General features: G+C 42.1%; 1 protein-coding gene across 1 annotated transcript in view; it reads left to right on the top strand.

Annotated features, from left to right (window-relative positions):
• Positions 1 to 14,017, top strand: part of IWS1 (interacts with SUPT6H, CTD assembly factor 1) — an 801,761-nt gene that overhangs the window by 73,055 nt on the left and 714,689 nt on the right. Inside the window, exon 5 of the mRNA XM_044070501.1 lies at positions 751 to 804. Within this exon, the coding sequence (XP_043926436.1) occupies positions 751 to 804 (54 nt within the window). The remainder of the gene's footprint in view (positions 1 to 750; positions 805 to 14,017) is intronic.

Here is a 14,017-nt window from a genome sequence, read left to right as displayed (position 1 = left end):
TCAGTCACCAAAGTCTGATCATTCTGATTTTATTTTTCTGCTGTGTATCCCTGCTGCTCAGCTTAGAGTTTGACATATGTTTTTCCTTCTTATGTGTTTTAAAAACTGTCCTATTAAAGAGAAGAATACCTTTCTAATCACACTATCAAGGCATCCAAGAGGCAGGTTGCCTTGTGTTTGGATGTGCACAAACCTAAGGTATTTGACTTTTTTTTTTTTTTCTCTAAGTGCATTGAAAGAAGTTAAATGTACGACTGGACCTAGGACAAGGCAATTGCTGCATAAGCGGAGGAGTTTGTGTGTTTTTTTTTTTTGGTGGGGGGGGGGGTGGTAAATGTAACTTTTGCATGTGATCTTTAAACACCTGCAATTTTCATGACTTTTGACCATGTCATTTTCATTTCTTTTAGGACTCTACCACAGTCCTTCACATAGAGTAATACAAGAGTGGAAGAAAAGTTTAGTATGATTTTATTGTCGAAGCTACTGGTTATGCTCTAGAATTAGCTAGCAAGAGTAGTTTGAGTTGAAGCCAGGCAGATCCAAGCATGTTTGGTTCCTGATTAAATCTGTTCTCACCAATGCATTTTATTAATTGTAGTTGTTCTGAAATTGAGAGGTTTTACACAAAAGTAGTGCCACAAATGAATAGCTAAGTACCCCTGCAAACCAAGGTGTATTAGGGTGATATTGTTTCAATATGTTTATTTTGTAATGATGCCTAGTTTATTTTTCTCCTTTTGCTTTTAGTGAAAAGAAAAGCAGCAATACTGTCTGACAGTGAAGATGAGGAGGAAAAGAAGCGTAAGTTTTCAACAGAGATGGGTTTTGGGGTTCTTGTATTTTATTTGTTTATTTTTTTGTTTCTGATGTTGAGATTTTTTTTCATTGCAAAATGCTGTTTTATTTGTTTTAATCCTAAAAGTCTTACTTTGAGAGGAAAACGGTTTAGGTATTTACTGCTCTTATTAAAGTGGTTTGTTCAGTTTCACTGACTTCCATTTTAGCTTTTTTGAAGTTTCATGTTACTTCCTTCTGGGGTATGTTTGAGCACTTGTGATATTATGTAGGCATCCCTCATGAATAAGGGAGGGGGTAACTGGACGTCAGAGAAAACTTTGAGAAAACAGAAATTAGTTCACTGATTTTGTGTATGGGGTCTGTAAAGGGTTTTGAACATGCAGACTGACTGCAGCCAGCCTTTTGCATATATCGATGAGAAACTTCACATCTTGTCTTGCAACTGTGGCCTGGAACTGAAATTCTTAGCTTCAACAGAAGCATTAAATAAGTTACTCCTTCAAGCCTAACATTCGAGTCCTTAAAATGTTGTGCAAGAAATGGATGCTAACAAAAACATCAGTGGTCATTTTTACAATGTCCACTTTAATGTCACGTTTAGATGCAGAAGTCAAGGCACTTACAAGTTTATGAAGTAGCAATGTTAACACTTAAGTGAAAATAAATAGCAGTACAGATTTGTGATAGTGGTAAAATCTAAGTGGCTATAAAACTGACAACATTCCAAGCGTAAAACTAATGACTAATAGAGTGATAGAGAACTAGAGCGAGCCACCCATAAGCTAATTTTAATAAGTGTGTTTTTTAGTCCACACTTGAAACCATCCAGAGTGGGAGAGTCCCCAATCTAGCAGGTCCCACAAAAGAGATCCTGGAGTAAAGGCTTGACATCCAAAGGATTCCAGAATGTAAGATGGAATGGGTAAAAGAGACTGTATACCAGACTGTTGGGTTTTGCAAATCCTGCACCTAGTGGGAGGCCTTGCAGATTGGGCAGTCTTATTCTGTGAAGGGCTAATCACACCAAAAACAAGGATCTTGTGCATTTATCAACTGTTTAATTGGCAGTCACTGCAAATGCTTCAACACTGGAACACAAGTAAACATCCCAAGTAGGGAAGAGACAGTGTTGTCACTTTTATCGGGGAGAAATGGAAAGCTATTACTGCATCAGATGTGCTTTTCAACACAGTGCTCTCTATCCCCATAAAATGAAATCCGGTAGATAATTGACATTTAAAATGTATGCCCTCATGATGGCCTTCATAAGGCCATTTTTGGGTATGACAGATTAGAAAATAATTGCTTAGTGATGCTGGAACTTTCCTAATGCAGAAAAATCAATATACAGTATTTTTTTCATTACATTTATTTGTGAGGTTGCACATTTAATTTCCTTCTGTTTGGACATCTGGCTTTCTTTAAAGGTGGAGTTAATAATTTCTGCACATGTACATCTTCCTGTTGAGTAATTGCAGGTTTAAATCATTTGCTAAATTACTAAATTTCTCAGATTCAGCTAAATAGTTATGAACAGCTTCAGTATTTACTGGGACCATACTAAAATAACTGACATCACCTTGTTGTTGCTTTTTGTTATTATGGTTGCACCACGAGTTCTTAAATGACCATATGGAATTTCCAGTTTCCTCCCCCAGACACTCTTCATCTGAGCTAGCAAAAAAGTACTGCTGCAAGATTCACATTTAAATGCAGTCTTGAATTCCATCCAGAATACTTCTGCCCTTCTGTACCCTTCCATATACAGGCTTAGTTTAGTGATGTATTACAGACTGACTTGTAACAGTGATTTTGAATAGGTTCTTAGTATTTTATTAACTTTTCAGAACATATAGCATTTTTTTTTTTTGGTTGAGTGGGGAACACTTTTTGCTCACCTGCTTCACCCTGCAACCTTCCTACCCAGTGCCCCATGTCTCTTGCCAGGTCTGTCAGCTTCTCCTGGACTTGCTCCGATAAACTGCAGTTGGTGCAGATCTTAATTGATTCCTGAGGGTTTAGTTGTCACCTTTCAGCTGGGAAATATTTAATCTAAATGGCCTACTCTTTTACTCCCCTTCTAGCATGGCATCATTGGTTGTGTCCAAGGGGCTGGAGAGACATGCGGTGTATTGCTGCACCTCCATGGCAGCCCAGCTATGGCTACCCCAGTTTCCCCATCTTTGTACCCCCCCCGACACACTCACCTATTGTGACATCCAGGGATTGTCACATGGGATGCCCACTTAACTGCCCTCTTCCCCCAGGATAGGCACAGCCATCCTCCTTGCCGCATTGACAGTCATCTGAGTCACTAATATAACCTGGGTTGGCTGGTCTGTAGTCAGAACATTATCCCTCTATGCCACGTGAGTGTCAAGGCAACTAATGTGTATGCACCTCACTTAGAATTAGACAACTGCTGAACTACCAAAAATCGGAGGTTGGGAATCAAACTTTAGTAAGTGTAGGTAGCCAGTGCTCCTTTTGGCAAGAGATAAACGGAGTAGTTGGCTGTGTTAAGTGTGTAGTGCAAATAATGATGATAATCTGGTCATTGTAATAACCAGGTAGTCAAGATATCTGATTCATTTTTTTTTTTTTTTACAAAAAAGCTTCAGTATAGCTTCATACATTCTGATGGTTCTCCAACTAACCCTGTTACAGCATTAACGACTGGTTCAGGTTTGTTAAACATTGTTGTTTTGTTTTATATATCCTTTGACTGTGTTAGTCCCACAAGGCTAGTAGCCTCTTTTCAGGAGAGACCCAAAGTGGTATTTATTCTACCAGGGGAAATTTGATTAAGGTATTGGGGGGCTTGGCTTTCCTTACTCTTTTCAATAAGTGCCATGGGATCTTTCACATCCACCTAAGCTCCCACCAACTCCAGCAGACAGGACATCTGTTTAATGTTTCATCTGAATGTTGATGACTGATTATGGTAAATTTCTTAAAGCTTGTAAAACTTTTATTAATGTTGTTAGACATATTATAAACACAAACTGCCGTTGTTTGGTGTGCTACCCTTCTGTAGTGCACTCCTTAAGCTGTGCAAGGCCAGTACCAAAAGTAAAGGTCTAGAGGATAAAACAAATTCACGTCATCCATTTTCAGTTAACTTCCATACGTTTTTACTTAATTTACACAGACAGACAGAGACAGACAGAGACAAGGGCCACAGGTAGAATCCCAAGGGTGTATTTTCTGTTTCCCATCCAGTTATACAGGTTGCGCTTAAAAAGGGATAATAAGATATTCTACTTGACGTGGAAAGGGAGTCTGTTCCACAGATGGGGGGAGTCTCTTGGACACAGTCTGTCCCGCCAACATGTCCTATTGATGTCACAGCCCAGGTTCAGGTTGTGCATGTGGGTTACTGGAGTGAAGCTTGACTTGTGAATATGCAGCAGTCCCATCAAGATGGGGTTTGAGATTGCTTTGTATGCCAGACAGAGGTCACCTCTGAGGAGTCTGTATGAAACTGAGCAGAGGGATAGGGCTTTTAACCTATCTGTGTACAGTAGATGTCTGAGCCCCAGGGCTATCTTGGTGTGGAACCTCTGTGGTCTCTCCAGCTGCTGCATATGCTTTGCGAGGTACATAACGAAAGGGGCATTGTACTCCGTAATGGGGGTTATAAGGGAAGAATACAGGGATGTGTTAACGTCCTTATTCCTGGATGAGATACCGTAATTTATGAGGTGAGCCCATGTAGAAAGCTTTCCGTACAACAGAAGAAACATAGTGGTCAAAAGTCAGGTTGCTAGCAACCTGGGTGCCCAAATCCCTCATTACTGATAGCATGTTTAGGATGTCATTAATGTGATAATTTGTGAGGACATCACTTTCCCCCCAAAGGGGATAATGATGCATTTTTTGGTATTCAGCTTGAGGCAATATTTCTGGCACCAGTCATTTGTTTGGGTGAAACCCTCTTGGAGGATGCCCACATCACTACGGGACTTGATGACAGTGCCCAGCTTGCAGTCATCTGCAAACTTGGTGAGCCATAGACCACTGGTTTTGGCCTGCACCTCAGTAAAGTATACACCCCAAATAACAGACACCCCAAGACCAATCCCTGGAGTATGCCGCTCGTTACAGGTCTACTGCTTGAGGTGGCTTTCCCTGTTTTGACTAGGTGGTTTCTATCAGTGAGCCAGTTTACTCCCCATCTGATGGCATATGGGTGGATGCCTAGTTGAGAGAGAGTATCTGTTATGCCTGAGTGGGGAACAGTGTTGAAGGCTTTGGCCACGTCAGGGTAGGCGGTGTGCACTGTTTCCCCATTGTCTATGGCTTTGATGACTGCCTCAAAGAAGTCGACCAAATTCAACAGACACATCCTCCCCTTGACGAAGCCAAACTGTGTGTGAGCGAGTGTTTAGAGGTTGCCAATATCCTTGTTAATGAGGTCCATGATAATCCATTCCATGGCCTTGCAGATCAAGCTGATGGGTCTATACTTCCCTAGATCGGTGGACAACTCCACCTTTGTGCAAAGGGATGATGGTGGCTGTCCTTCACTCACCTGGATCAAAGCCGGTACTCGGGCTTTGGTTGAACAGGGCGGCTAATGGTGCTGCAAGTTCCTGCCTGAGTTCATGTAGGATGCAGCCTGGGATGTAGCCTGGGATGTTATCGGGTTCCATGGAGGCTGTAATTTTTGCTTTTGAGAGAGCGTGATGACCTGTTCCCTAGATATAAGGGGAAGTGGGCAGGTTCTGGGGATGTCCTGATTTACTGATGGGGTTGGGGAACATAGGGATGAAGTTTTTGCTGAATCTGTCAGCCAGCAAGTTTGCTATAGCAATGGCATTTGTGTATGTGGTGGCCTTGACCAGTTCTTAGGAGATTTGGGTGCTTCCTTTGAGACTGTGGACATATGTGAAGAAGGCCTAATGATGGTCTCTAGTAGATGTGGTCAATTTGCACTCAAAGTTTGCTTTGGAGGATTTTACTAGCTGCAGACCTGTCATTGTATCAGTTGTAGGAGCAAGTCACAGCGTCACAGAGAGAATCCTGAAGAGAAAACTGTTAACATTTCTGAGAACAATCTGCAGGACAAAATCTGTTATGGGTTCATGGCTAGGAATTGTTAGTCAGACATTTAGTTTTATAACTGGGTTGCAGTCAGCCTTGATAGGAATACCAGTAGATGATGCCAGTAGGAAAACTAAAGCAGTTGGGTTAGAGCCAAGGCTGTGAAGACTTTCCTGTGTATTATGGCTTGGGTGAGAGGGTGGCATCAGGACTTAGGAATGTGACTAATGGACCATCAAATAGGTCTACCCTGGGTTTAGTACTTTTTATTATATGTGATCTAAGTGGGTGGTTATAGAGCAGGATCAATCTCTTCACTGATGAGACATTGTAAATAATTGCGAAGTGCTGCATTTGAGACATAACACCCTGGTGTTAAGTATCAGCTTTGGGGAGAGGAGGAGTGAAACCTATAGCTACAGAGCAGGAAGCTTATACAGGCAGGTTACCTGGACCATCCACCAGGAACATAGTGAAAGAGCTTTGGCAGCAGTAAGCAGAATGCTGGAATTTGTCTTCATGGAGGTCGACAATATTTTTAAAAAAGTCTCATGTATTTATCCCTTTTCAAGCAGTTATCCATTTGCAAGCAGTCATAATATCAGACCGTATATAACCTGTCATTCAGCCATTCTATTGACAATTTAATCATTTCCAGACTGGTAAAAAAAAATTCTAACAACTGCCATAATATTTTATACGCTTTATTTTACATATTCTATTATCTGTAGTGCTAAACTATCCTGTAGTGTAGCTTTAACTTGCATACATGCATCTCTTCTTCTTTAAACTATACTGAATTGTCTCTCATACTAAAATATTAAACATTATAGGATGACACTAGGCTATTTGCTCGGAGGCCCTTATAAGCCTAGCCAAGATTTTTGCCCATGTTCCCTCAAAGTCCGTATCTGTTTCGCCTTTCCAGCAGGGACTCTGGTGGGATCGCAGGGGTGTATTTTTTGTTTCCCATCCAGTCGTCCAGGTTCCTCTTAAAGAGGGCTAGAGAGGTACTATGCTCGACATGGAGAAGGGAGTATATTCCATAGATGGGGAGCCTTTGGGACCAAAATCTATCCCGCTGACAAGTTCTATTAATGTCACAGACCAGGTTGAGGCCTTGCATGTGGGTTGTGCGAGTGGAGTTTGACTTACGGATATGCAGTAATTCCATCTAAGGCTGGGTATCTATGTCAGACACAGGTCACCTCTTAGCAGTCTGTATGAGACTGAGTAGAGGGATATGGCTTTTAACCTATCGGTATAGGACAGATGTTTGAGATCTGGATTTTCCTGGTCAGGAACCTCTGTAGTCTCTCCAGTTGCTGCATATGCTTGGCAAGGTACATGCTGAAGGGGACATTGTACTCGATAATGGGTCTTCTAAGGGAGGAGTACAGTGATGTTATAACGTCCTTGTTCCTGGATGAAATACCCTTACTTATGAGGTGGAGCATGTAGAAAGCCTTCCGTACAACAGAGGCAACATGCTGGTCAAAAGTCAGGTTGCTATCAACCTGGGTGCCAGAGTCCCTCACAACTTATTGCATACTTAGTACTTTGTTATTAATGAGAAAAGTAGTGGGGACTCCATTTTCCCCGAAGGGAATAATGATGCATTTCTTGGCATTCACTTTTGGCACCAGTCATTTCTTTGGGTAAGGCCCTCTTGGAGAATGCTCACATCACTAGGGGAGTTTGACAGCACTCCTGTTGCGGTCATCTGCAAACTTGGTCAGCCACCGACCACTGGTTTTGACGTGCACCTTAGAAAAGTATATTCCAAACAGTAGAGGCTCCAAGACCAATCCTTGGGGTACACTGCTCATTATGAGTCTACTACTAGAGGCGGCTTCCCCTATTTTGACTAAGTGGGTTCCATCAGTGAGCCAGTTAGCTGCCCATCTGGTAGCTAAGAGTTACTGCCTAGCTAGGAGAGTTTATCTATTATGCCTGAGTGGGGAATAGCTTCAAAGGCTTTGGCTAGGCCAAAGTAGGTGGACTGTATAGTCTTCCTCTAGTCTATGGCTTTAATGACTGTTTCAAAGAAGTCGACCAGGTTTAACAGGCGCAATCTCCCTTTGACAAGACCAAACTGTGTGGGGTCAAGCATTTGGAGGTTCCTTGTTTACAAGGTCCATGATAATGTGTTCCATGGCCTTGCAGATCAGGCTAGTTAGGCTGATGGGTGTATAATTGCCATATCAGTGGGCACTCCACCTTTGTGTAGAGGGATCACAGTGGCTGTCTTCCATTCGGCTGGGATGAAGCTGATGCTCAGGCTTTGGTTGAATAGGGTGCCTAGTGGAGCTGACAGCTCATGCGTGAGTTCATGTAGGATACAGCCAAGGATGTTGGACCCCATGGAGACTGTATTTTTTGCCTTTGAGAGGTCATTAAACACCTGCTCCCTGGTGATTGAGGGGAGGGGGGACAGGTGCTGGGGATGTCCTGGTTTACTCCTGGGGGGACAGGGGGCGATGTTTTCACTGAACCTGTCTGCCAGTAGATTGACTATATCTACGGTGTTTGTGTATGCAGTGTTATTGGCCACCAGTTCAGAGCAGAGTTGGGTGTTACCTTTCAGACTGTGGATGTATGTGAAGAAGGATTTGTGATTGCCCTTGGTGGATGTGACCAATTTGGACTCAAAGTTAGCGTTGAAGGATTTCACCAGTGACCTTGTTTGCTTGTTCAGACAAAGGAGAGATTGCTTCCAAATTAGCACCTGCTCCTTCTTGGTCCTGGACAGCAATTTTTTCCTTTTATTTTAGTTTTCGTTTATTGCTGCTGTCCACCAGACAGGTTTACTCTTCCTTGAGGAAGAGTATTTGGTCCTGTCAGGTATTGCCAAGTCCATACAGTTATGTAGGTGCTCGTGTAGTTTTTTGGTGTAGGCTTGGACATTATTGCTAGTTCCTACAATAGGGACGATGGCTGAGAAGTTGCTTATACCTGCTCTCAGGAGATTGTAGTCAGCTTTGGAAAAGTTTTTTTTTTTTTTGACTCTAACAAGGAGGGGGGGTCAGGGGAGATAGTGACTTTAAAGATGATTGCTTTATGGTCAAATCTTACCAAGGAGGATGGGTGCTACAGTGGCTACTCATGTTGGTTAGTACCAGGTGCGGGATATTTTCACCCCTCGTAGGGGTGTTGACCAGCTGATCCAATGCATTGGCATTGTCAAAGTCAAGGAATCTCTGGGCGTTCATGCTTGGGCTAGAATAGTTCTTCCACTCTGTGGCTGGGTAGTTTGTCACCCAGGATCAGGGTAGAGGATTGAATCTTGATGGATTCAAGTAAGTCCAGATTGGTGGAGTGGCGTCTTGAGTCCATGGTTGGGGCTCTTTAGCTAGGTATGATTTGAATAGGTGTTTTGTCAACAGTTAACTGCACTTGGAGGGTCTCTATACTATTTGACCAGCCTGGAGGTGTGTATGTCTTAGATAAATGTTGAAATGCCACCTCCTTTGGCTTTGTAGCCCTCCATTTGGGGTCTGAAAGTATGGTAGGATAAGTAACCTGCTAAGGCTGGGGTGCTCTCCTCAGCTTTGAACCAGGTTTCAGTGACTGCACAAATGTCAGCATCATCCAGGCCAAGGAATCCTTGCAATGAGTGCATTTTCATGCTAAGACTTCTAACATTTAGCAGCATGACCTTTACATTTCTTTTAGAAGAATTTTTCATGTTGGTAATTTTGTGCTCATGACTTTGCCTAAAAAAGGCACTATGGGGGAGAGAAGTGCCTTTGCCTGAAGCCTAGGAGAGACGGATGAAGGCCATCTCTGGCAATGCATCGTGGCCTGTTAATAATGTCCTGCCAGGCTGTCGGGTACTGGATCCCCTTGGAATGACACCAGAAACTATGCTGTCAATCATTTTCTGTTTGTACTGAGGCATCATTCTGGGTGCAGATAGGATGCTGCTTAAGGCTAGGGGCATACCTGCGTGGACACACATTCAGCGAGCTCAATCATGTTTCTCTTCATATAGTCCAGAGAGATGCATCTCCAGTCATTCACACCAATATGGACTATGACAGAGCCGTAACAGTACCTGCTGTTAAGAGGGTTGAGTGCATGTGTGATGTGGCAGATTGTAGCACCTGACAGGCAACTTACTGTGACTTTCTCCTTGTCTAGCCTGGTGAGGGGCACATCTGTGTGCCTCACAATAGTCTCCTATAACTAGTATGTTTGGTTTGTGGCTGGGCCTTAGAGGCTGTGAGACACAGGTGTGTTTACTATGTGTGATGCTTGGTACTGTGGGTTGTGATGTGCATGTTTGCTTTGGAAGTCTCTTTCGTTTAGGTATGTTTTTGTTGAGAACTCCACATATGTAGGACTGTGTTGCGCAGGTGTGCGTGGTGTTAGAGTTGTAGTGTTTGTGCAGACAACCTTCAGTGCCAGATGTGTTACCTTGCAACTGAAACTACAAGGATTCTACGTTCTTAATGTAATTGCATCTCTCGCATATTGTGTTCCTAGGTGGTAGTAATAGAGGATTGTCCGTGTACATAAGGCAGGTGCTACACTGTCTCAGGATGCCCATCTCAACCAGACTAGCAGGAGAAACCACGAGAAATTGTCCGTCCATGGTTGTCAGAATTTGTCCGGGATAGTAGAGGGGGAGGGTACTGTCTGAGGAGAGTAACTATAGGTGTGAGTAGGGCAGGATAAAAATAAATATAGTAGCTGCAAGCGAGGGCCTCACTTACACATGATGTAGCATCTTTCGTGGATTTAACCTCAGAGCACTGGCTGACATGAAAAATTGATTTTGAAAAGCTTGCTGCCAGCTTCCTTCTCTGAAGCCATTACTGGGGCTCAATCCCCCAAACACTAAACTAGAGACCCTACAAAAAGGTGTAAACCTTCTGAGTCTTCAGCCTTTTCCTCCTCAGAACCTAAAAAGAGAAATCCTGTCATGCCTGTACTGGATCCTACACCCTCGGATCCGAAACCCTTACTGAGGACAACTTGTTCTCCTCATCTGGCTCCAGTTCCATCCAGAGACTTTTTCGCTTTTTAAAGAGGTGCTCAAAATCTCCATCCCTAGTATCCTCTCATTCCTCCAGAAGTCTCACGGAAGCAGATGTGGAGAGGATGGTGAGGAAATTCTTCACATTGCAGATTTAGATGGGAGTTCTAACGGCTCCTACCCCTTCGGGTCAGGAAGTCCAGTCATTTACTGCTTCACTCATTGCAGTTCCTTCTCTAATCCAAGCTGTTGTGTCCGAGTCCTCGGATTTGAGTGTACCAGGTCCATGTAGTTTGGATCCAAAGAAAGCACTTTTCTTTGGATCTGAATACTGCTGTGAGTGCACCAGCTCCGACATCCTCTTAGCTGGGTAACTATCAGAGCTGAAGCATCCCTGTCGGATCCAAGAGGTTGGAGTTGACTCGGAGGTTTTCAGAGTAATCACTTTGGCTTAGGTGGGTTGTTCTTGGAGTGGAGGGAGGTGATAGGCCAGAAACTTGCTTTCTCTGCTCCATTGTCTTCCTTCTCTCTGGAGCGATCTGTCTTTGAGGTTGTGAAGAGTGTGTTCTTTGCTGCAGCAGAACAGATGGGTCCTATCCCCTCAGATCTACCCTCTACTTCTCAGATGACTTTCCACTGTGAGCTTCAATATTCTATCCCACAGGGACAGCCAGCTCAAAGCTTCCAGACTACCCAGCAGGGTATCCTAATCTCTTCTGATACTCCACCAGACTACCCCACTGAGGAAGTCCCTAGGAAGAGAAGGCACTTGTACTCTCCTAAAGAGTCGGTCCCTGAGGATACTGATTTTGATGGAGAGGGATCCCCAAAATCGCCACCTGCTGATGTCTCATTTGGAGACATTCTTGAAAGGGTGGCTTGACTTCCCAAGATCTTTCTGCAGAGGAATCTGTATTTCTGGAAGCCTTTGGAGCTGTCCCATCTACCTCTTGGGTTACTCAGACCACTGATGAGCTCTAAAGTTTCTTGGATGTAACGCTATTGTAGGACTCGGCTAATCTGCTTTCTTGGGACCTTTATCATAAGTCCAGTTGGACACTTCCTTTTCACCATCTGTTTCACTGCAGACATTGTGCGAATTGTACTGCGTCCTGATTTTGAATCTGAATGTCTCATCTCCCATTTACTTTCTACATCTCTGCATGGTCATTTATCAGTTGGCCTGTCCAGCACTTTAATGCAGTGTGACAGGAGTATATCCCTGTTCTTTCTTAATTTTGAATATCCCCTGTATCCTCTTACATTGACACTAAAATGCTAATTTTCCAGTCACCTGGGCTTTGCCTGTCTTTCTCCATACTGCAGTAAGAAACCTCAAGATCCATTTCGACCCTCCCTGAAGGTCCCGATATCTTGACCGGATTTGCTGTCAGGAGAAGTAATATTTCTTTAACTTTCTAAAAGAAAAATTAACCTTGACACTTTGCATTGTTTGCTTTTTTTTTTTTTTTCCTCATTACATCGGTGACTGCTTTAGGTGCATCTGTAAATTAACTACTACTGCAACTGAGCTCCGAGATGTCAGGTTTGATTCATATTTGCAATAATAATTACATGCTACAATACTTCAATATTTCATCTTATTTCATCTTCTTCAACCTTACACTCATTAGCTCAACTGCATTATCTGTATTACTGCAGTGCAGGCAGGCAAATTGTTAACACTTTTATTATTTTATTTTTTAGATATTATTTTTATTTTTTTTAAATTTTTCAACAACCAAGTAACAACAACAAACATAACTCCTTACGGAAATATGAATGCTAGCCATTTATAAAAATGCTGTCAGTATGTGTGTTGTGTAGTGGTTGCTGAGATATTGTAAGCAGTTTACAAAATATTAAAAACATAATAACATATATAGTTATAATGTTTTATTAAATTTGGTTTAAAAAGTTAGAGATCTAAAGTACTACTAAGAGTATAAAATAGTTTTTACTGAAGAATTACTTCATTCATATTGAATTTGTATATTTATACTTCATCTTTTGTATGAAATGGTTTACATAATTTGATTCTGTAAATAATTTGATTCTGTAAAATGCTCTATGCTCTGCCCATTGAAAGTTGCAAAAGGAGGGTTTCCAACTTTCTGTGCTCCATTAAATTGAATTTGCCCAAACCCAATGACTGCTTTTTTTATTGCATTGATTATTTGATTATGAATTGATCAAGCAGTATGGTCCTTTGTTGTATTGTGAGTTAATACGGCTGCTCAACTCACTGTTTGCTTGGAGATTAGTCGGAGATGCTCAACAACATTGTCAATCACGGTGGGCTTTTCTGTAGTCCCTGGATGTATCCAATTTTTAAGATGAAAAGTGGTCTTGGGCCACAAGTTTCTATGTTCATCTTTGGATTTATTTGCAGTAGTGCTTTCCCATTTGGCAAGCTTCAACCATTTCCCAAAGGGGTGCCATTGTCCCAGATTTCAGTGTGGTTCCCTCCCACCAGAGGAAGTGACCAGCCAATTGTTGCCTACCAGTCAAAAAAAAGTAGAACAGCAAAAAGCATTCAAATCAGTATCCAGCACCTTTTACCATATTTGCTTAAAAAGAACAAAACATTTAATCCACAAAAAAAAAATTTATAGACTGGTGCATGCAAGCAGGGAGGATTTTTTCTCATTGTTAATAGCGTTATCAACGCTTATCCATCCTTGGTAGAGGAAGGTGAGGGTCCACAAACACTTGGAGAATGGTCCTTGCCTAGCTTTGTCTGGACCTGGAAAAGACATCCAGTTTGTAATGCTTTGTAAATGTATGTACACAGGACAAAGCAGCTGGTTCTAGAATGTGATATGCTATCACAGAGGACAAGGTTCTCGTAAAGTTTGTCAGGATACTGCCTGAAACCAATTTGTCATGGTGGGAATAACAAAAATAAATAACAATAGCAATAGATAGAATAGTTAAAATAGTTTTCAAGAAAGACTGTTTGTCTGGTTTCATCTGTTTTTTCTTTGTCCCATTGTAAGAAGTAAGTAACTGATCAGCCTTTGTAAATTACCTAGTTCTGTCAAATTCTATACATCTTTGTCTGTTCAGTGTGAGCCAGTCTTTTCTTTGTAAAGTTGTCTTTTCTCACATCTTTAACATACATTGTCTCTTTTGAGATGTCTTCACCTTCTGCGTCATTACCAGAAAATGTTTTTTTCATGTCATCGG

This window comes from Protopterus annectens, chromosome 4.part1, assembly GCF_019279795.1.
Source record: "Protopterus annectens isolate FY-2018-M chromosome 4.part1, PAN1.0, whole genome shotgun sequence".
In the NCBI taxonomy this organism is placed as follows: domain Eukaryota; kingdom Metazoa; phylum Chordata; order Ceratodontiformes; family Protopteridae; genus Protopterus; species Protopterus annectens.
This window is presented reverse-complemented; position numbering and strand designations above follow the sequence as displayed.